Source organism: Candida tropicalis (genome assembly GCF_000006335.3).
Source record: "Candida tropicalis MYA-3404 genomic scaffold supercont3.1, whole genome shotgun sequence".
Lineage (NCBI taxonomy): Eukaryota > Fungi > Ascomycota > Pichiomycetes > Serinales > Debaryomycetaceae > Candida > Candida tropicalis.
In genome coordinates, this window is record NW_003020038.1 from 2079326 (window position 1) to 2101118 (window position 21793).

Here is a 21793-nt window from a genome sequence, read left to right on the forward strand (position 1 = left end):
ATAAATCATACATAAAAGTACCTATTTCCATCGGTACCATAATATTTTTGGAGTAAGGTATATTTCCATGTAATGATGATTGCTCAACTCTTAACCCATTCCAAATCCAAAGCATTGACGTAATTGTAGAAGAGCTGATCAAGTTGGATTAAGCAAAAATCATGAAATTTTCAAAGTAAACAAATAAGCCGTTAGATATAGCAACCAATTATAATAACTCTAACCATTCCAAATATATATATATATGTGTATATATCAGGACTTTTCTTTTTTCTTTCCCCCGTTCGTGTTATAAGATAACTTACAGATATATAACCAAAGCCAAAGGTATAAAGAGAGAAAAAAAAATTAAACGAAGTAAATTTACCTATAAAACAAGGGCAAAAAAGAAAAGAACAAAGTATCCACATCATCAATAATATCATTTAGTTTCTTTTAAATCTCATTCGATTTTAATTCCAAAGTATAGAAGGGGTCAAATCAAAGAGAAAAGAGTTCCCTATCAATTTAGATAAAAAGTAACTTATTTAAGAGATTCCTTTTTCTGTACTACCACCACAATTAGCAAAAAAAAAAAAAAAACCAAGAGGAGACGGACTATCTTACTTGCTTTCTTTTTTTGAATAAATTTTTGAAAAGAAAGATAAATATCAATTATCAACTCCATCAAGGAAGACAGAGTATTATTACTGTTACTACTATTATTACTTGTGTTCCTGTTTCTGTTCCTGATAGATCATTGATCCCCGGGTTTATCCAATCCAATTATTGAATTCAAATAAAGGGGGTAATAAACAATCTTGAAATCGATCCGTTCGGGAGTTATCAGTTAGATTTATTTTTGGTTGTCTATCCTTAATTGATTTACGTGATTTAGTGTGTGCGTGTAATACAGAAGACACAGACAAACCAAAACCGACCCACGAGAAAGACAAACAAAACAAAAAAAGTGGTCATCTTTTTTAGTAGTTGTACAACAGGAAAGTGAATTTGCCGCAATCCTTTTTTTTTGTTGTTTCATTCATTCTTCATATTACATTAGATTAAATTCTTATTGTACTACTCATACTAAAAGATAATTCTGTTGTCTCTTCCATTAACTCCTTAATTGGCACTAAATAGACAACAGGCAACAAAACAAAACAAAACAACATCAGACAAACCCAAAAAAAAACACTCACACTAAAAACCCACAACCCGCAACAGAAATATATTTTTTTTTTTTGTGAATTTTGGACAAAACAAAACAACAACAACACAGCTCAGTGGGAGTAAAAGAGACAGTGAGAAACAAAGGAAAAAAAAAAATTCCAATGGGGAAAACAGCAGTTTCATCTTCATTTCAACAACAACAACAACAACTGCAACAAGAAAGACAACCTACTAGTTCATCATCACCATCCACTCAATCTCAGCAACATCATATTCAACAATCATCTTCTAGTCAACAATTTATAAGACCATCTACTACAAAATCTCCAAAAACTAAAGATCATCATCTTCCTTTGTCCACTTTAACCTCAGGTGGTAATGATGATAATAATAGCAACAACAGATTTTTATTTAGCAATTTAAACAACACTAATAACAACAACACTAATAGTATACCTGGTGATTATAACACTAGTCAACAAAACTCAACTTATACATTATCCTCATCGAAGAACTACAACCATCATCATAACCATCAGCCAAGTTTTAGTTCACCTTCATATAACAGCAACTTTACGTATACTACATCTAATCAGTTAAAAAGTCCGATATTTACCAATACCCAACAACAAACAGCTACTGATTCAGACTCATCAACTACTGCTTATTTGAATTTCAAAAACAATATGATGAACTATCCTCCTAATCAACAGCCACAGGCGCAACAACATCCCCATCCTCAGCAGCATGGAATTCCACTACCTTCTTCCATAAACCCTAATTCAACTACAAATGCAAATCATCTTCAGTTTCAACAATACCAACAATCATTGTTGAATCCTCAACAACAACAGCAGCAACAACAGCAGCAACAACAACAACAACTACAAGCTCAACAACAATACATGCAACAACCAATTAGGCCTCGTGGAGACTCTATTGTATTACCTCCTCCTATTCGTCTGCAGGGCAGCGATCATTTATATGAAAGTACATCTGGTAGTAATCAATTACCATCTACTTCAAGATCTAATAGTATTTTTAGTTCATTGATAAATATCCCCGGATCAAACGGTAACTCAATAAGTGAACCATCTAGTTCATCAAACAAACAAGATAACAATCACAACAACAAACCATCATCATCTAATGCTCCACAATTGCCACCAACTTCGCGTTCGCGTCAAGTTTCTACTCAAGATTTTACTGTCGAAGATTTGGAAAATTTTTTGAATAGAGAGAGTATGAATAACATATTTAATTGGCAGAATGATTCTAATAAATTCTCCATAAGTGGAGCACTTATGGGTAATGGTGGATTTGGTGGATATAAATCTAAAGGTAATTCACTTGATTTGTCCAACTGGAATGATGCTGGTAATAATCATAATAATAATAGCAACAATAGTATAACGGAGTTACTTCAGAATATGATTTCAAATGGTTCCATTGATGTTAATAGTTTTTCAAATATGAGTAACCAACAAAGAAGAGATTCCATATTGAAGATTATAAATGATCAAAATGCCCTACGAAGTCAAAGAAGTTCATCTGACCAATCACGAAACTCAAATCTTAATGCTAATTTAAGAGAAGATATATTTGAAAAGAAGAAACAGCAACAACAACAACAACAACAAAGACAACCACCTCAAATCAATGTACAATCCACACCAACCCAACAGAAACAATCTCCTAACATAAGGAAATCTCCTCACCAACAACAACAGCAACAACAGCAACTTCATTCTCCAAATCAGCAACGTTCACGTACATCACAACATCAGCAATCAAATAGTTTGAATATCCCAAGAGATAAAGATAATGTTTCGCCAACATCATCAGCTAATACATCTCCAAGATATCAAGATGAACCACAATCTCCAAAAGCATCTCCTGTGGCATACCCTAATATGAGATTGAATGAATCTTTCCAAACAAACATTTACCAACAGCAACAATCTCAGCAACAACAACAACAACAGCAGCAAAGACCGTTACCTCAACAAGGCCAAGGTCAACAGAGAGTGTTTCAAAACTATCCTGTATCTCCACAAAATCAATATCAATATTCTGCTTATCCTAATTATAATCCATCTTTAGGCTATAGCAATTTCTCATCTCAACAACATCAACAATTTCCAGGTAACAGGAACAATAGTTTTGGTAATTACATTTATCCAGTTCAAACTCAACAACAACCAATGCCACCACAACTGCAGCAACAACAATATTATGCACAACAAATGGTTGCACCTCAACAACAACAACAATTCATTCCACCTGCTGTAACAACCAAACCTCAAGTTGGTTTAGCTCAACAAGCACAACCACAGCAGCAACAACCACAGCAACAGCAACAGCAACCTCAACAACAACAACAACAACAGCTTCAACAACAACCGCGCCAGCAATTGCAACCACCAATGAAATCACCACAACAGAAACAACAAAAGGCTCCTGCTAAGAGAACTAGAAGACCTAGAAAGGGATCAAATACTAGTTCTAATAGTAGTGCAGTTAGTGGGAAGACGTTGGGTTCTCCAAGTAATCCTAACTTGGTTCCGGCACAACAATTTGCACAATCTGAAGATGGTCGTCCATTATTGGGTGCTACTAAAGTTGACCAGTTGATGTTGGTAATTCAAGCAAGAGAAAAAGGGATCACCAATACCATTGAACAAGCTCCTGATGGAAGTATATTGGCGTCACCGGAGAATTTCGGTTTGGGAAGAAGTAAAGCAGAATTGGACAGTGGGATTTTACCTAGACCTGTTAGTTTGGTTGGTGGAGTTGACAAGCCTCACAAGAAAGATGATGAAGAAACTGAAGTTGATGGAAGTCATCATCATAAGAGAAGAAAAAACAAGAATCAACAATGTCCTTATTGTTTCAAATATTTTACTCAATCTACCCATTTAGAGGTGCATATAAGAAGTCATATAGGCTACAAACCATTTGAATGTCTGTATTGTGGACGTAAGTTTACTCAAGGTGGTAATTTAAGAACTCATTTGAGACTTCATACTGGTGAAAAGCCATTTACGTGCAATGTTTGTAATAGATCCTTCAACAGAAAGGGTAATCTTGCAGCTCATAAATTAACTCATGAGAATTTGAAACCATATGAATGTAAATTGGACAATTGTGATAAAAGTTTCAGTCAACTTGGTAATTTGAAACTGCATCAAAATAGGTTCCATTTGGAAACATTGAATACCCTTACAAAAACAATTGCAAATAATTTACCATTTGAAGATCAAGAATTGTTGGCATATTTCAAAGATCTATACAAGAATTCTAATAAAGGAATTCGTGGAAGAGGGAAAACACAGAAGGAAGGTTAATGTATATTAGGTTATCGTTATTATTATTCTTATTATTATTATTTTGGGTCACTGTAATCATTATTTAGGTCTTTTTATTTTTATTATTATTATTATTATTATTATTACTTTATTTTATCATTAGTATCATTTGTGTATTTTGTCTTTTTTTTATATATGTACTTTTTTGTAATTGTTGTAAATGAATATCCGTTTGCTACTAAAAAAAAATACCAATTTTGAGTTGTACACGACTTTTATGTCCATCGCTATACCCATCTCACAGAAGAACAAAACTGAAAAAAAAAAAAGGAAAATCAAGAATTCAAAGATAGATTTCAATACAAGCCAAATACACCAATAATATTACAAATCCTAGATTACAATGTCTGAAGATATACCAATGGAAGATCAAGAAAATGTTAGTCAACAACAACAAGAAGAAGTTTATGATATTAATAAGATTAAACTTCTTCCAGGTTCCTCAGAAGATGGAACATCAGCATCATTTCAAATTATTGATGAAGATCATACATTAGGTAATGCATTAAGATATATTATAATGAAGAATCCAGAAGTTGAATTTGTAGGATATTCTATACCACATCCAAGTGAAAATAAATTAAATTTTAGAATTCAAACTTATGGAAATATTACTGCTGTTGAAGCTTTTCATATGGGTTTAGATAATTTATCTGAATTATGTGGTGTTATTGAAGATAAATTTCAAGAAACTTTGGAAAAAGGTGGGTTTAGTACTGAAGAACCATAATTGAAAAAAAAAGAGGAAGAATTACGTTTTACAATATAAATTTTGATTGTGGATGTTTGATTATTTAATGAAGTCGTATATATTAGAATACATGTATTTGAAGATTAAATACTGTTATGAAATGTAGACTTAGAGGAAGAAGAGTTCTGTAACGAAAGATATGAGAAGTAATTTTACAAAATGGTTATGATTTGGGAATTTACCATAACAATAGTCAGAGAAATTACCTGCTTTCTATGCAAATCAAGTTGATCATCGTTCTGGTGATTTCTACCTTTTTCCACCTCTAACAATTCTGTGCTGTCAATGGCGTTAGAATTCAATAAGACTCCATGTTCGTCCTTATCGAACACTCTATTTGAGATCATCTCTTCTTGTTCGGTGGTTTCTTTCTCTATGTTACTGCAATTGATGAACCATCATCTATGTCATATCTCTATATCTACCGCATACATTGTCACAACGGTGCATATACAACTGTTCAGTTTACCAACCTGCTTTGATCGTGTTCATCCTCTATCACATCAAATCAACGTGTCTGCGGCGTATATCAATTTTTCCTATTTAGTGCATTTCTTTCTTTTTAATATTTTCCCTAGACGAGCAGAACAAAGGAGAGAGAGAAAAAAATTTTCTTTTCTTTTCTGGCTGTTTCTTTTTTTTGTGTGTGCATTGCATCTCAAAACAGTTGTAAAAAAAAAATTGCACATATAAAAACTCATCGTATTCTCCCCCCTTTGTTAAAAAAATTTTCCTTCTTTTTTTACTATTCTTACAAATCGTTTTTTTTAAAAAGACTTATAGATATACACACAGAACTGATTAATAATGTCATATAATAACGGTGGATACAGAAACGATAGAGGTGGCTACAATAATGGTGGCTACGGTGGTAGAGACCAAGGTGGCTATGGCGGAGGCCGTGGTTACGGTGGTGGTAACAGAGATGGTGGTTTTGGTGGCCGTGGTGGCGGCAGAGGTGGTTACAATGATAGAGGATTTGGTGGTGGCCGTGGTGGTAGATTTAACGATGCCCCAAGACAAGAATTAACTGCTCCACAATGGGATTTGGAATCCTTACCAAAATTTGAAAAGAATTTCTATACCGAACATCCAAATGTTGCCAGTAGATCTGATAGAGAAATTGATCAATTTAGAAGAGAAAATGAAATGACTATTGAAGGTAGAGATATCCCACATCCAATTACCAGTTTCGATGAAGCTGGTTTCCCAGATTATGTTTTGAGTGAATTGAAAGAATTGGGTTTCCCAAAACCAACTGCTATTCAATGTCAAGGTTGGCCAATGGCTTTAAGTGGTAGAGATATGGTTGGTATTGCTGCTACTGGTTCTGGTAAGACCTTGTCTTATTGTTTACCATCCATTGTTCATATCAATGCTCAACCAGAATTACAATATGGAGATGGTCCAATCGTTTTGGTTTTGGCTCCAACCAGAGAATTGGCTGTTCAAATTCAAACTGAATGTTCTAAATTTGGTAAATCTTCTAGAATCAGAAACACTTGTGTTTATGGTGGTGCTCCAAAAGGTCCACAAATCAGAGACTTGAATAAAGGTGTTGAAATCTGTATTGCTACCCCAGGTAGATTGATTGATATGTTGGAAGCTGGTAAGACCAACTTGAAGAGAGTTACTTATTTGGTTTTAGATGAAGCTGATCGTATGTTGGATATGGGTTTTGAACCACAAATCAGAAAAATTGTTGATCAAATTAGACCAGATCGTCAAACTTTGATGTGGTCTGCTACTTGGCCAAAAGAAGTTGAAAGATTAGCTAATGATTACTTGCAAGATCCAATCAAGGTTACTATTGGTTCTTTGGAATTGGCTGCTTCTCACACCATTACTCAATTGGTTGAAGTTATTGATGAATTTTCCAAGAGAGACAGACTTGTCAAACACTTGGAATCTGCATTGAATGAAAAGGATAACAAGATTTTGGTTTTCGCTTCTACTAAGAGAACCTGTGATGAAATCACTACTTATTTAAGATCAGATGGTTGGCCAGCTTTAGCTATCCATGGTGACAAAGACCAAAGTGAAAGAGACTGGGTTTTGAATGAATTCAGACAAGGTAAAACTTCTATTATGGTTGCAACAGATGTTGCTGCTAGAGGTATTGGTATGTATTATTTTTTTTTTGTTCATGAAGAATCTTTTTTTATTTATTCTTTAGAACTTACTAACTGTTTAACTTGTTGATTAATTTTAGGAAAGGATTTAAATAGGAGCTGGTCTCCTATATCAATACGAGTATGGGTTTTTTTTTTTTTTTTTTTTTGAGAAGAAGTTTTTTTAAAACATTGTTTATTGGAATGTGAAAGAATAATAGAGAGACTTTATTATGAATGTTGAATAACATTCATCGTATGGATAGAAAATAACGAAATATTAAAAGAGAAGACTAAGAATTTACACATTTTATGAATTTATTGTTTTGATTACGAGTGATGGCCATTATCATTATTTTTTTCAAGTTTTGAATGTTTTAAGCATCCAGCCTATTAAATATGTTTACATTCAAAATGATTACGCCTGATGACAATGAAATGAATATCATTGTTAATCTATTCAGAGATGGCGTTGGAAGAAATGATATTTGCAATTGATGCATTGAGACTTGTGATTAAGTCTTTATCATGTTTATGAATTGCAATCAAAAGAAGTAAGAGCCAGAGCTTTCAAACAAACAAAAATGGAGAATGTGTTTTTTTTTTATATATATAATAATGATGAAAGTTTTCTTTTTTTCTGTTTTTGATATTTTCTATATAGTTCTTTCAATGATAGAATAATCTTTCAATAAACATTCCTTTGGTGATGAGTATTCACATCAATGGTTAACTTCTTCTATAATTAATTACATTATAAAAAAAAATTCCTGTAGATTTAAATTCCTTTTCATCGGTAGCAAGTAAAGCAGTTGATTGTATTATCGAATTTATTTTACTAACAATAATTATTGTATAGATGTCAAAGGTATTACTCATGTTATCAACTATGATATGCCAGGTAACATTGAAGATTACGTTCATAGAATTGGTCGTACCGGTAGAGGTGGTGCCACTGGTACTGCTATTTCATTCTTCACTGATGCTAACTCCAAATTAGGTGGTGATTTATGTAAGATTATGAGAGAAGCTAACCAAACCATTCCACCAGAATTACAAAGATTTGACAGAAGAAGTTACGGAAGTCATATTAGATACGGTGGTGGCCGTGGTGGTAGAGGTGGTAGAGGTTACGGTGGTGGCCGTGGTGGAAGAGGTGGAAGAGGTGGTTACGGTAGACCATCTGGTACTGGTTCCAACATGGCTCCATTGGGTGGTAACCGTAGATTCTAATGAATTATTCTCAATTGTCTCCCGATTTATAGTATTTTTTTGATTGTTATTTCTTATTATTAGCTTTATAGATTGTTTTATTTAATTTGATATTTTGAATTTTTGCGTAAACATAATTGTTGGTTATTGTTGTACATGTAGATGATAAAATGGTGAAAAAAACCCCTCTCATAAAATATTCCCATGTGTCACGTGACTATTGGAAAAAAATCACATGCGAATTATTTTTCATTATTTTTTTTAAAGTTGGCAACATAATCTAAAAAATTTTTAAGCCTCGAATATTAATAAAAAAATAAAATTGACTAAAAAAATGTTGGGGATCAGAAAGACAAAAAAAAAAGACGTGTATGAAAATATAATCCTGCTCTTGTTGTAAAAACTCGGCGAATAGGATCTGATCGTGTGTCGGTTTTGGAGATTGTAATCTGGTTTGACTCAGTTTACATCAACAAAGATTTTTCATTTGATTTCTATTCCTTTTTCTTTTTCTTCTCTTCTTATATTTCACTACAGGTGATTTGCAACACGGGACCTTTTGTTTCATTTTACAGTTATCAATTAGATCAAATACTGCTATATCATTGACTCAGATCAATTTATAAACTTGTTCCATCCAATCAGAGGGTATTATTCAAGAGAAATAAAACCCAATTGTCAGACCCACAATATTATTAAATCTTAAATTTGTTTGCATCACAAGACTTTTATTTTTGTTTTGCTTTCTTAGGTATTATTATTTATACGCTGTATCCGTTGTCTTTACCCTTAAAGGAAACCAGAAATTGAATAGAAAATTTTCATTTTTTGTTTTCAATTTGATTTATTCAATCTGTCTAGAAGTGTTATATTTATCAATTGCATCACATACAGCTACTGTTGGTGTTCATCATTGATTTCATTATAGTTAGATATCGTCTTAGATTTATTCAAATCCGTCCTTCGGTATCATCTGACATTCAGTTTTCTTCTGTGCCGCACATTCAACCGTTTTTTTTTTAGGTGCTGCACACACACACACACACACACACAGAGTAAGCAAAGGCTGACGTATTCGCGTTGCATAAATTTTTCGAAAAGAAGATGCCGTCTTTAACTCAAACTAGATCCACAGTTTCTGAATTAAACACATCTGCCATTGAAACCAGCACTATGAGTGATTCGGGTCATCAAAATAAACCAAAGGGTCCAAAGGGGATCACATTCTCAGGAGAAACTTTTATTGTTCCTGAAACTCATGATATGGTTAAGACTTTATTTGATCCAACTATAAAGAAATCAAATTTCGAATTAATCATCTTGGGCTTGCTATTCTCCAATTTATTGGTATTTTTGATTCCTAATAACAATTTAAGAATTTCTATTTTTATTGGATTTTATATATTCTGGAGATTGTCTTATAATTTTGGTATTGGTTGGTTATTGCAGCATCAATCAAATGATCACTTGTTAGTTCAGTGGGCCATCAAGTATAAATTGTTTGACAAAAATAATAAGAATTTTTTGGCTAAACTTGTTCAAAGTGAAATTAAAAGTCAAAGAGGTGATGCTTATGATATCAATTCTTACCCTATTGAATTCAACACTTGGTTGATTTTCAGAAAATTTGTTGATTTGATCTTGATGCTGGATTTTACTACTTTTATTTGTGTTGTTTATGCTTGTTCAATCAATAATGACTATCAATTTATCAAGAACCAACCAAGTTGGTTAACCATGTCCAGAATAGTTGGAGGCTCTATTTTGATCTTGTTCAATTACTGGGTTAAAGTCAATGCTCACAACACAATCAAAGACTATGCTTGGTATTGGGGCGATTTCTTTTTCAGACAGATCAATAACGAAGAATTGATCTTTGATGGAGTTTTTGAAATGTTCCCTCATCCAATGTATTCTGTTGGTTATGTTGGTTATTATGGTTTTGCTTTGATTTCTAAAAGTTACATTGTTTTGTTAACTGCCATCTTTGGTCATTTTTTGCAAATGATTTTCTTGCATTACATTGAAAATCCACATATTGATAAAATCTATGGTCCATCCAAGAATGAGATCAATTTAATCAAAATCTTGAAATTGAAAGATTTGAAGAACTTTGATAATTTGAAACCTTTAGTTGGGTTGTATAACTTCAACTGGATGAGAGCCAGTGATGTGATCAATTTAGTTTTGAGTTTAACTTACGGTTTAATTATTCCTGTTTTTGCTAAATCCCTTAAGCTGTTGTTTGTATTAACTGTGGCTACTAAATTGTTTGAATCATTATCAATCAACATATTGTTGATTTTGCAAAGTCAATTCAAATTTTTTACCAAGTGGTCCCTTTCAAATGATATTCCAATTGAAAAATCATTAAATAATTGGGCTGTGTTGTACAATTCTTTGATTAACTTGACATATTCTTCATTATTTGGTTTGAATCTTGGTTACTTCTTACAAGGTACTGGTTCTTCATTGGTTACTGATTATTTCTATTTGCGTCTTTTCTTAGGATTGTGTTTGATTTACACTCAAAGTTGGATTAACTTGTCTATTATTGATCTGATTGGTTACTTTGGTTGGTTCTATGGTGATTTCTTTATTCCAAAATCTCAATCATCGATCAAGAACTTAACTCAAGCTGGTGTTTATCGTTACTTGAACAATCCAGAACAAATATTTGGCGTTTGTGGTGTTATGGGAGTTTTCCTTATTCATCCAACTGTTGAAAATTTAACCTGTTGTATTTTATGGATGGTCAACAATTTCGTTAGAATTAATTTTATTGAAAAGATCCACATGATTAGAATTTATGGTGAAAAAGAAGTCAACAGAGACTCAGGTGTTACCAAAACCGTTAAGAAGCACTTAATCCCAGATGTCATTCAAAGAAAAATGAGCAATGATGATCCAAAAAGAAGAGGGGGTGTTGCCAATGGTACTTCATTAGGTGATTCTTTGGATAACTTTATCAAAGAATTAAGAAACTCAACTACTAAATTGTCTCAACAAAAATTGATTGAATTATCTCAAAATTTATCATTTGCTAATTCTAACTATAAATTGAGTATTGATGGATTGAAAGAATCAAATGAATTGAAATACACTACCATTGGTACCCCAATTACTGTTTCATGGCAATCACCTAGTAACACGCATTCTATTCGTGATTGGGTTGGTTTATACAAGATTGTTCAGACTTCCTATTCTAGAAATAAAACTATTCTTTCTTCTGCTGGTAGATGGACTTATTGTACTGATTCCAAAGGAGTTTTCACATTTGAAAAGGAAAAATTGTTCTGGGAAGAAGGTGTCTACGAATTTAGATATCACTTAGATGGTAAACACGATGTTGCTTATATTTCAGAACCATTTGAAATCAAGAGTGTTGATATTGACGTTCCAGGTGATATTTCAGAAGCAGGAGAGTTTTCTAAACAATTGAAAACTGAAATTTTTGATAAGATTATTGATATTAAATCAATCAATGAATCTATTGCACCAATTGCAAATCAAGCTGATAATGTTATTGAGGTTTACAAATTGTTTAGTTCATTGATCTCTAAATCCACTCAAATCAATGTCAACTACAGGATCTTCTTGAATAACGATAATTTATCCATCAGTGATGTTGCTCACAAACTCATTGATATTAAACAAGTTTTACAAGAATTATCTTTCAATAGTTCTGAAAAGAAAAATTTATAGAACGGAAGTTCAACTTTCTTCTTTTTGTAAATACAATTAAATAATATATATATATATATTACAAATTACTGTGAATTTATCTAGACTGAATTAATCAAATAGGAATTAATATTAGCTCTTACAATCTTTGACATTTTATTACATTCTTCAATTAATTTTTCCATTTGTGATTCATCCAATGGAACTTTTTCATCATCATTACTTTCAAACCAAATTCCAACAATTTCATCATTCTTCAAATTCATAAAACTAACCAATGCATCAACACCTTCTTCTTCATCATCTTCTTCTTTTTCATTGGTAGTATTTCCAATTGGGTTAATTAAAACTTTACCTGATTTAGTATATCTAACTTGACCACTACTTACAATATCTCTCATTTCAATTCCTGAATCAACCAAAGCTAAACTACAACAACATACCATCCATTGACATAACCATAATAAACTTGAATTATCATTATTTGTTCTTCCATCATCATCATTTAACATTTCTTTATCAACACTAATAATAGAAACTTGAATGTCTATAGTTGATTTTGGATATTTTTCCAATACTAAACAAGGTAAAAAACAACTTTCTAAATAATTACTTAATTTATGTTCAACATTAGTCATACCAGTTCTAATATTTTTTGAACCATCATTAAAAATATTTGATTGAGGTTGTGGTGAAATATGAGGAAGAAATTTACATTCAATTGATAATGTTGCTCTATCTATAAATGAACCTCTAATTGGTCTTGGTCCAAATATAGATACTTCAATTATAGTATTATTAATTTCTAAATATGCTGATCCATTTGCATTTGTTATTACTGAATGTTTAAGGAAAAATGATGGAATTGATGATGATGATTTAGTAGTAGAAGCAGTAGATGGTTGGGTATGAGGAATGTTTGGATGGATCATTCCTAAAGGTCCTAAAATTCTTCTTCTATCACTCATGGTTGTATTATTAGATGATTATTAGGGATATTGCTTGTTGTTTGTTTATAATATTATTGAGATGAGGTTTGCAAGGTTTGACTAGAGATGTTAGTTTTTTTTTTTTTTTCTTTTGTTAGTTGATCGTTGGAAGCAGACTTGGTATGTTGGTGGAACAATCAAGTATGAAAGAGTACAACCTCCATGGGATTACGGTTTTATAATAGGTGAGAGGAAATCATTAGGTCATATATCTCCATTTAAATAAACATTGATGGTATATTGAGGTTTGTAATGATAATTTCTAGAGTACAACTACAAATGTGTAGACTATGAAACAAAATATAATAAACAATTATGTATATTACTTAAAGACTAAATTGAAAAATGCTAGATGAATTGATAAAATGTTAGTAACGACGAGCATATTCTCGTGTTTGGTTTCCCTCACAGCAATATTTCGTGACAAGGACATCCGATTCATTAACCCAATTTACGCTTAATATGGCTAATTATTCGTTAACATTTTTTTCTTCTTAAATTATTGTACTCTCCTTTTATAGTGCAATCAGAGCAAAAATTTCATTTTTTCTGTTTTGAACACGACTTTTTAGTGCGTGTGTAGTTCAATTTCACATCGATTATATCTTGAAAATATGAGTTAATCATCATCTACAGGTAAGCATTGGTTGCCTTTTGTCTTAAATTAGAGGCTAATATAATCTCATTTAATTAATTATCTTTTACATCTTCATCAGAAAATAATTCATATCTACACTTTTCTATGTATACCCCAAATAGAAGTCAAGCATTACAACGATTTTTATTCAGTTTTCTTTTACCAGAATTTTTTTTTCTCTCTTTTCTTTTTGCCTAGCCACTACGAAATATTCAGCCCAACATCAAGTTTTCTTCGTGACTAACAAGTATAGACCAACAACAACAACAGCAGATAATAATAATGTCAAATACGAGAAGACCAGTATTGGAAGAAGTCGATGATGATGACATCGATAACATGGATATGGATATTGCTGAATTTGATCCATCTTTAAAAACACCTGTTGCTCCTAAAAGACCAGAACCAAAAATTGTTCGTTCACAAGATTCAGAACCACCATTATTTCCTAATCTTCCAATGGGTGGACAAATGCCACCTATCCCAAGTCAAGAAGAAATTGCAGCTACTAAGAAAAGTAGTGGAATTAGAGATCCAAGATCATTTACTGAAGAAGAAAAGAAACAATTTGATCAATTTCAAATGATATATCCTTGTTATTTCGATATGAATCGTTCTCATAATGAAGGTAGAAGAGTTAGTATTGATAGAGCTGTGGAAAATCCATTGGCTACTACAATTGCTGAAGCTTGTCGAAAATTATCATTACCTGTATTTTTAGAATTGGATAAATCACATCCTCAAGATTATGGTAATCCAGGAAGAGTTAAGGTTTTATATAAAGCTGTTTTTGATGGTGGTAAACTTGTTGATCCAAAAATTAAAAATAAAAGAGTTTTATTTAATTTGATTGCTGAATATTTGGCAGAACATCCAACAAGTTTAGATTCTATTGGTTCTAAAAGTGGTGTTCCTTATCCACCAGAATTCCAAAGTGGATTTACTCCTGAAGAAATTCCTAAAGTTAAAGGTTATAAAATGAATACTATAGTTCCTGTGCATTCTAGTTTGACTTTGAAACACCCAATGACAAAGCATATTTATGATCCAGAACCAGAAACCCCAGCTGCAACTAAACAAAACGTTCCTAAACTTCCTAAAAAGAAGATCATGAAAATAAGAGGTTGATTATTCTTATAAATATCAGTTTTATTAATTTAATGTACGAACAATGTTTTTTTTTTCCTTTCTATCTTTTTTGGACAGCAAGATGTAAGCAATTAAGCACCATATTTACTTCTGTATTCTTCAATAGATTTAAGATCAGTTTCACTGATTTGATCTTTCAAAATACTGACAACTTCACCTAAACTGACAATAGATAAAACAGGAATGTTGTATCTTTCAGAAACGGCTTGAGTAGCAGATTTATCACCATCTTTACCGGTAGTTTCTTGTCTATCTAAAGCAATAATAACACCAACAACTTCACCTTTTTCATTACCAATGATTTCAAAGGCTTCATTAATTGCAGTACCAGCAGTCATGACATCATCAATAATTAAAATTTTCTTATCTTTTAAAGCACATCCAACAATTGATCCACCTTCACCATGATCTTTCTTTTCTTTTCTATTGAATGAATATCCAACATTTCCATAATTTTCAGGATCCAATTCAGCCAATTTAGAAACAGTAATGGCGGCTAATGGAATACCTTTATAAGCCGGACCAAATAAAATATCAAATTTAATACCACTAGCAATAATTGCTTCAGCATAAGCAGTAGCTAAATTAGATAATAATTTACCAGTATTGAATAATCCCAAGTTGAAGAAATATGGTGATTCACGTCCAGATTTAAGAGTGAATTTACCAAATTTTAAAGCTTGAGAATCAAGAGCTAATTGTAAGAATGAAGATTGGTATGATGACATTGATGATATTCAAAGAGATTACTACAAGAGAGAGGAGAGGAGAGAGAAGGAACAGGAGGAAGAGGAAAAGAAGAAGACATAGGTTTAATTGATGGATTTTAGATTTATTGAAAAAAAAAAAAACTTTTAAAAATCTCGAAGAGGTCGTGTGCGTGAATCCAATTTGACTATGGGTATAACAGTAAAGTATATCTAGGTCATTGGGAGTATATATCAACGTGTATTAGATAGAATGTTAATTGCTTCATTAATCTGATTAATATTTTATAGACTTGAACCAATTCATGAAAGTGATAATTTTTGTTCAAATTTGGAAGGAATCTACGACGAAATTTAGAAGAAAAGTTGAAGAAGAATATTCTCCATAGATATTTAAAACCTAATTATTGTATATGTTATGACGGCGGGTCAAATATTTATGGATATGCACCGTTTCTATAAAAAATACTCAGACTTAATGATATCATTATCAATTGATTCATTGTATGCTTCAATACAATGTCTTGAAAGGTATTCATTGAGTAGTTACAAATCGGATCCTGGTTACTTTTCTTTAACAATCCAATTTTCTGATTTAGTTACCATGTCTTATCTCAATCATGTAGTAAGTTCAAGGACATCAATTGGGTTTCTTCCAAGATGAGTCGGTTATCATAAACAGCTACTATCTTCGTATCATCGTAATTGATATTTCAACTAGAAATCTTCGTTGAAATTTCTTTTTATCACAGCGGACTTTGGTTTTCGTCGTACTTATGAACAATCTTCTACAGAAATTGGGTGCAAGTTTAGCATTCAAATAGTTTTTGTTGCCAAACGCTGCTAATGACAGATCTGTCGTTTAATATCAGAACCTAGAAACCCTAAAATTAAACACCATATCAAGACAACCATTGTTTCTCCGTTGATTACCCGAAACAGCATCAATTGGCATGTAATTCGAATATTACTCACGTCCCGTTATCGGCTGTCGTATAGCTCCGCGAAAAGGACCAAATAAGTTACACAATAGTAAAGAAAATTTTGCTGGTAAAGAATAAACTCTCAAACTTTTGGCACAAATCCAGAACCAAAAAAAAATATATGCAACAGAGCACGTGAAATTGTATGCCACACAATTTTTTTTTTTTTCAGTACTTATTTTTAGTTTGGTCTGTTTGAGGAATTGTCAACCAAACAATCGTGTAATTTATAAACTGAAGACACGTGAACAATAGTCTAATGATAAATTGTCAAACTACACATGTGGCAAAAAGAATTGTCATTTATTTGAGCACCACAGTGAATAAGACACGCCTACAGTAGCTCACCAAATTTTTTTTATCGCCATCGAGATCTGTGTCCAATCAAATATTAGTCATTCTGGGGTGGAAGATGTGAATATTTTTGATTTTAATTTGGCTGCACGTTTTGCATCACAAAGTATTAATGGCTCATATTGGATAATTCAAAATTTTTCTATTTTCGTTTTAATTGTATGGGTGGAGAATTAAGCGCTTTGATTTGACTCTGAAAAATTTTTTCATTTGTTGAACAAAAGTGAAAAATTTTTTTTTTCTTCTCGTTCTCACTCTTTAGCTAATCTATGGGTGCGATCGTTTTTGTTGAATTTTGTGTCTCCACTCCCCTATTGTATAGACTGTATTACTGCACCCACCCACACTTCTCTGTTTTTTTTTTCATCCAATCCTTGAATAATGTCAGGAAAGGAAATTGAAAAAAATTCGTATAAAGATCATTGAAATTTCCCTTGCTCTGAAATCAATTTTTTTTTTTAATTTTTCTCTTTTTTTCCTTTTTCTTCTTCTTCTTATTATCATTGAAAAACTACTTTCATAATCCCTCCATTATAATCACAATGGTTCAATCATCTGTTTTAGGTTTCCCACGTATTGGTGGCCAAAGAGAATTAAAGAAAATTACCGAAGCTTACTGGTCAGGTAAAGCCACTGTTGAAGAATTGTTGGCTAAAGGTAAAGAATTGAGAGAACACAACTGGAAGTTGCAAAAAGATGCTGGTGTTGATATCATCCCATCTAATGATTTCTCCTACTACGATCAAGTCTTGGATCTTTCCTTGTTGTTCAATGCTATCCCAACCAGATACACCAAATACGATTTGGCTCCAATTGATGTTTTGTTTGCCATGGGTAGAGGTTTGCAAAGAAAAGCTACTGATGACAAACCAGCTGTTGATGTCACTGCTTTGGAAATGGTTAAATGGTTCGATTCTAACTACCATTATGTCAGACCAACTTTCTCCCACTCTACTGAATTCAAATTGAACACTGCTGCCGGTGTTAAACCAGTTGATGAATTCAACGAAGCTAAAGCTTTGGGTATCCAAACCAGACCAGTTGTCTTGGGTCCAGTTTCTTACTTGTACTTAGGTAAAGCTGACAAAGACTCTCTTGACTTGGAACCAATTTCCTTGTTGCCAAAAATCTTACCAGTTTACAAAGAATTGTTGCAACAATTGAAAGCCGCTGGTGCTGAACAAGTCCAAATTGATGAACCAATCTTAGTCTTGGACTTGCCAGAAGAAGTTCAATCTAAATTCCAAGAAGCTTACGATGCTTTGGTTGGTGATGATGTTCCAGAATTGATCTTGACCACCTACTTCGGTGATGTCAGACCAAACTTGAAAGCTATTGAAAACTTGCCAGTTGCTGGTTTCCACTTTGATTTCGTCAGAGTTCCAGAACAATTGGACGAAGTTGCTGCTATCTTGAAGGGTGCTCAAACTTTGTCTGCTGGTGTTGTCGATGGTAGAAACATTTGGAAGACCGACTTTGCTAAGGCTTCTGCTACTGTCCAAAAGGCCATTGAAAAGGTTGGTAAAGACAAGGTTGTTGTCGCCACCTCTTCCTCTTTGTTGCACACTCCAGTTGACTTGGAATCTGAATCTAAATTGGACCCAGTTATCAAGGACTGGTTCTCTTTTGCTACCCAAAAATTGGCTGAAGTTGTTACCATTGCTAAGAATGTTTCTGGTGAAGATGTTGCCAAAGAATTAGCTGCTAATGCTGCTTCCATCAAAGCTAGAGCTGAATCTTCTATTACTACCAACCCAAAGGTCCAAGAAAGATTAACCACCATCAACGAAGCCTTGGCTACCAGAAAGTCTGCTTTCCCAGAAAGATTGGCTGCTCAAAAGGAAAAATACAACTTGCCATTGTTCCCAACCACCACCATTGGTTCTTTCCCACAAACCAAAGATATCAGAATCAACAGAAACAAATTCGCTAAAGGTCAAATTACTGCTGAAGAATACGAAGCTTTCATCAACAAAGAAATTGAAACTGTTGTCAGATTCCAAGAAGAAATTGGTTTGGATGTCTTGGTCCACGGTGAACCAGAAAGAAACGATATGGTTCAATACTTTGGTGAACAATTGAATGGTTTTGCTTTCACCACCAACGGTTGGGTCCAATCTTATGGTTCCAGATACGTTAGACCACCAATTATTGTTGGTGATGTCGACAGACCAAAAGCTATGACTGTTAAAGAATCTGTCTACGCTCAATCCATCACCTCTAAACCAATGAAGGGTATGTTGACTGGTCCAGTTACTATCTTGAGATGGTCTTTCCCAAGAGATGATGTTTCTGGTAAGATCCAAGCTTTGCAATTAGGTTTGGCCTTGAGAGATGAAGTTAACGACTTGGAAAAGGCTGGTATTACTGTTATCCAAGTTGATGAACCTGCTATCAGAGAAGGTTTGCCATTGAGAGCTGGTAAAGAAAGATCTGACTACTTGAACTGGGCTGCTCAATCTTTCAGAGTTGCTACTTCTGGTGTTGAAAACTCTACTCAAATCCATTCCCATTTCTGTTACTCTGATTTGGATCCAAACCATATCAAAGCTTTGGATGCTGATGTTGTTTCCATTGAATTCTCCAAGAAGGATGATCCAAACTACATTCAAGAATTCTCCGAATATCCAAACCACATTGGTTTAGGTTTATTCGATATCCACTCCCCAAGAATTCCATCTAAGGAAGAATTCGTTGCTAGAATTGAAGAAATCTTGAAGGTCTACCCAGCTTCTAAATTCTGGGTTAACCCAGATTGTGGTTTGAAGACCAGAGGATGGCCAGAAGTTAAAGAATCTTTGACCAATATGGTTAATGCTGCCAAAGACTTCAGAGCCAAATACTAAATTTGATTCTACCTATTCCAGAAAAAGGGGGATTTGAAAATTTTTAATCCAAAATTACATTTTATTCAACATTAATGTAATTCTTTTTTTTAATGATGACAATTTGTTATGAAACTTATTTTTTGATTTTTATTTTTTATAATGGCATCTGGATCAATTCATTGTTGATTGTTTTTTATTGTATAAAAGATGATTTGAAATGATCTGAAGCATTTTAATTATTTTCTTGATTTTTTTTTTTACATATTTGTATTTTATTACTATTTTTTATATTTTGGGATTTCAACATCGGTTAGTTTATATATATATTTATTCTGTTTTATATAGGAATATCATTTGTTTCAATAAACATTGTGTATATAACAGTTTAAACCATGTCTGTACTTGTAGTTTGTCTGTTGTTCCAATATTCGTGTTGCCACTAAACTCCACAGGGGAACCGAAAACAAAAAGACAAACCGAAAAGAAAAAATCCAGAACGAAAAAAAAAAAAAAAAATATTGGTTGCCATCAAAATAATTTCACCACGATTGAAAACGGAAACACGTTCTTTACCAATTCTTCTTTTAATACTTCGTTATAACCAACAAACATGTCTGAAAGTGCACATGATCAACAAATTATAGCTGAGTTTGTCTCAATTACCAATTCATCAACTTACCTTGCGGAACAATATTTACTGAGAAACAATGGTGATTTGGTTGAAGCCGTAGAAGACTTTTATGCCAACAACGAGCCAACACAACAAACATCATCAGGTCAAAATCACCAATCACAATCGACTTCATCTCGAGCCAGAGGATCAGGAATTAGAACATTTAGAGATTTGAATAATGAAGACGATGATTCTGAAGATGATAAAACAAATACCAACTTTTTCACTGGTGGAGAAAAATCCGGATTACAAGTTGAAGATCCAAATAAGGACAAGAAGAATGACCGTTCTATAATTGATCAAATTTTTCAAAAGGCAAGAGAACAAATGCAACAACCTGATGATAGACCAAGTGCTAGACATGAAAATGATGATGAACAATCAGGTTTAAAATTCTCGGGAAAGGGATTCAAATTAGGTGATGGAAATGAACCAAGTCAAATTGTTGAAGATCCAAATGATAATGCTCAGAGATTTAGACCAAGTAAGGTCAATAGAGAAATTACCTTTTGGAAGCAAGGCTTCACTGTTGGAGATGGTCCATTGCACAGATATGATGATCCTAGCAATGCAACTGTATTACAAGAATTAAATCAAGGAAGAGTTCCGATGTCGATATTAGATGTTGAGTTTGGTCAAGATGTTGATGTTTCTGTGTTTAAAAAAACTGATGAAGATTGGACCCCACCAAAAAGAAAAATCGGCGGTTATCATGGATCAGGTCATAGATTAGGAAGTCCAGTTCCTGGAGAGCCACTTGTTAAAGAATCTACACCAGTCCAACCACAAACTGAAGTAACAGACAATGGCAAGCCAAAAGAAGACCAAGGTGAAGGTGATGCAACTGTTCAAATAAGATTTGCAAGTGGGAAAAGAACATCACATAAGTTCAACTCTACCGATTCCATTGTTAAAGTTTATGATTTTGTTAAAACTCATGAACTTAATAATGAACCTGGTAGAGAATTCACCTTAAGTCATGCATTCCCAGTCAAACCAATAGAAGAAAGTGAAGATGTTACTGTAGCTGATGCTAAATTGAAGAATGCCGTCATTGTTCAAAGATGGAAATAGAAGTGAAAATACATAGGGATCTTGTAGGTTTTTTTTTTTTCTTTGTAACGATAATAAATTTTCAAGCTATTCTATTCATCACCACTATGGACAGCACGAGAACGATGAAGCGGGAAAAAAA

At 33.0% G+C, this 21793-nt stretch overlaps 10 protein-coding genes across 10 annotated transcripts; 8 read left to right on the plus strand and 2 right to left on the minus strand. All coding sequences in view use genetic code 12, as the record gives it.

The window, feature by feature from the left end:
• Positions 1–1313: 1313 nt before the first annotated feature.
• CTRG_00920 (uncharacterized protein) lies at positions 1314–4499 on the plus strand (the record flags this gene model as incomplete). Its single annotated transcript, XM_002546092.1, has 1 exon — positions 1314–4499. The coding sequence occupies one exon, from the start codon at positions 1314–1316 to the stop codon at positions 4497–4499; it is 3186 nt and encodes a 1061-aa protein (XP_002546138.1).
• A 364-nt stretch (positions 4500–4863) lies between these two features.
• On the plus strand, positions 4864–5250 carry RPC19 (DNA-directed RNA polymerase core subunit; the record flags this gene model as incomplete). The annotated part of the gene is made up of 1 exon (XM_002546093.1): positions 4864–5250. The coding sequence occupies one exon, from the start codon at positions 4864–4866 to the stop codon at positions 5248–5250; it is 387 nt and encodes a 128-aa protein (XP_002546139.1).
• Positions 5251–5556: 306 nt separating this feature from the next.
• On the plus strand, positions 5557–5964 carry CTRG_00922 (uncharacterized protein; the record flags this gene model as incomplete). Its single annotated transcript, XM_002546094.1, has 1 exon — positions 5557–5964. The coding sequence occupies one exon, from the start codon at positions 5557–5559 to the stop codon at positions 5962–5964; it is 408 nt and encodes a 135-aa protein (XP_002546140.1).
• Positions 5965–6078: 114 nt separating this feature from the next.
• DBP2 (DEAD-box ATP-dependent RNA helicase) lies at positions 6079–7473 on the plus strand (the record flags this gene model as incomplete). Its single annotated transcript, XM_002546095.1, has 1 exon — positions 6079–7473. One exon carries the CDS (start codon positions 6079–6081, stop codon positions 7471–7473), a length of 1395 nt encoding a protein of 464 aa, XP_002546141.1.
• Positions 7474–9698: 2225 nt separating this feature from the next.
• Positions 9699–12299, plus strand: CHO2 (phosphatidylethanolamine N-methyltransferase; the record flags this gene model as incomplete). Its single annotated transcript, XM_002546096.1, has 1 exon — positions 9699–12299. One exon carries the CDS (start codon positions 9699–9701, stop codon positions 12297–12299), a length of 2601 nt encoding a protein of 866 aa, XP_002546142.1.
• Positions 12300–12379: 80 nt separating this feature from the next.
• CTRG_00925 (exosome non-catalytic core subunit) lies at positions 12380–13246 on the minus strand (the record flags this gene model as incomplete). The annotated part of the gene is made up of 1 exon (XM_002546097.1): positions 12380–13246. One exon carries the CDS (start codon positions 13244–13246, stop codon positions 12380–12382), a length of 867 nt encoding a protein of 288 aa, XP_002546143.1.
• A 940-nt stretch (positions 13247–14186) lies between these two features.
• SEC65 (RNA-binding signal recognition particle subunit) lies at positions 14187–15032 on the plus strand (the record flags this gene model as incomplete). The annotated part of the gene is made up of 1 exon (XM_002546098.1): positions 14187–15032. The coding sequence occupies one exon, from the start codon at positions 14187–14189 to the stop codon at positions 15030–15032; it is 846 nt and encodes a 281-aa protein (XP_002546144.1).
• Positions 15033–15124: 92 nt separating this feature from the next.
• URA5 (orotate phosphoribosyltransferase) lies at positions 15125–15781 on the minus strand (the record flags this gene model as incomplete). The annotated part of the gene is made up of 1 exon (XM_002546099.1): positions 15125–15781. One exon carries the CDS (start codon positions 15779–15781, stop codon positions 15125–15127), a length of 657 nt encoding a protein of 218 aa, XP_002546145.1.
• Positions 15782–17639: 1858 nt separating this feature from the next.
• Positions 17640–19943, plus strand: MET6 (5-methyltetrahydropteroyltriglutamate-homocysteine S-methyltransferase; the record flags this gene model as incomplete). The annotated part of the gene is made up of 1 exon (XM_002546100.1): positions 17640–19943. The coding sequence occupies one exon, from the start codon at positions 17640–17642 to the stop codon at positions 19941–19943; it is 2304 nt and encodes a 767-aa protein (XP_002546146.1).
• Positions 19944–20535: 592 nt separating this feature from the next.
• On the plus strand, positions 20536–21672 carry SHP1 (protein phosphatase regulator; the record flags this gene model as incomplete). Its single annotated transcript, XM_002546101.1, has 1 exon — positions 20536–21672. The coding sequence occupies one exon, from the start codon at positions 20536–20538 to the stop codon at positions 21670–21672; it is 1137 nt and encodes a 378-aa protein (XP_002546147.1).
• Between the last annotated feature and the right edge of the window lie 121 nt (positions 21673–21793).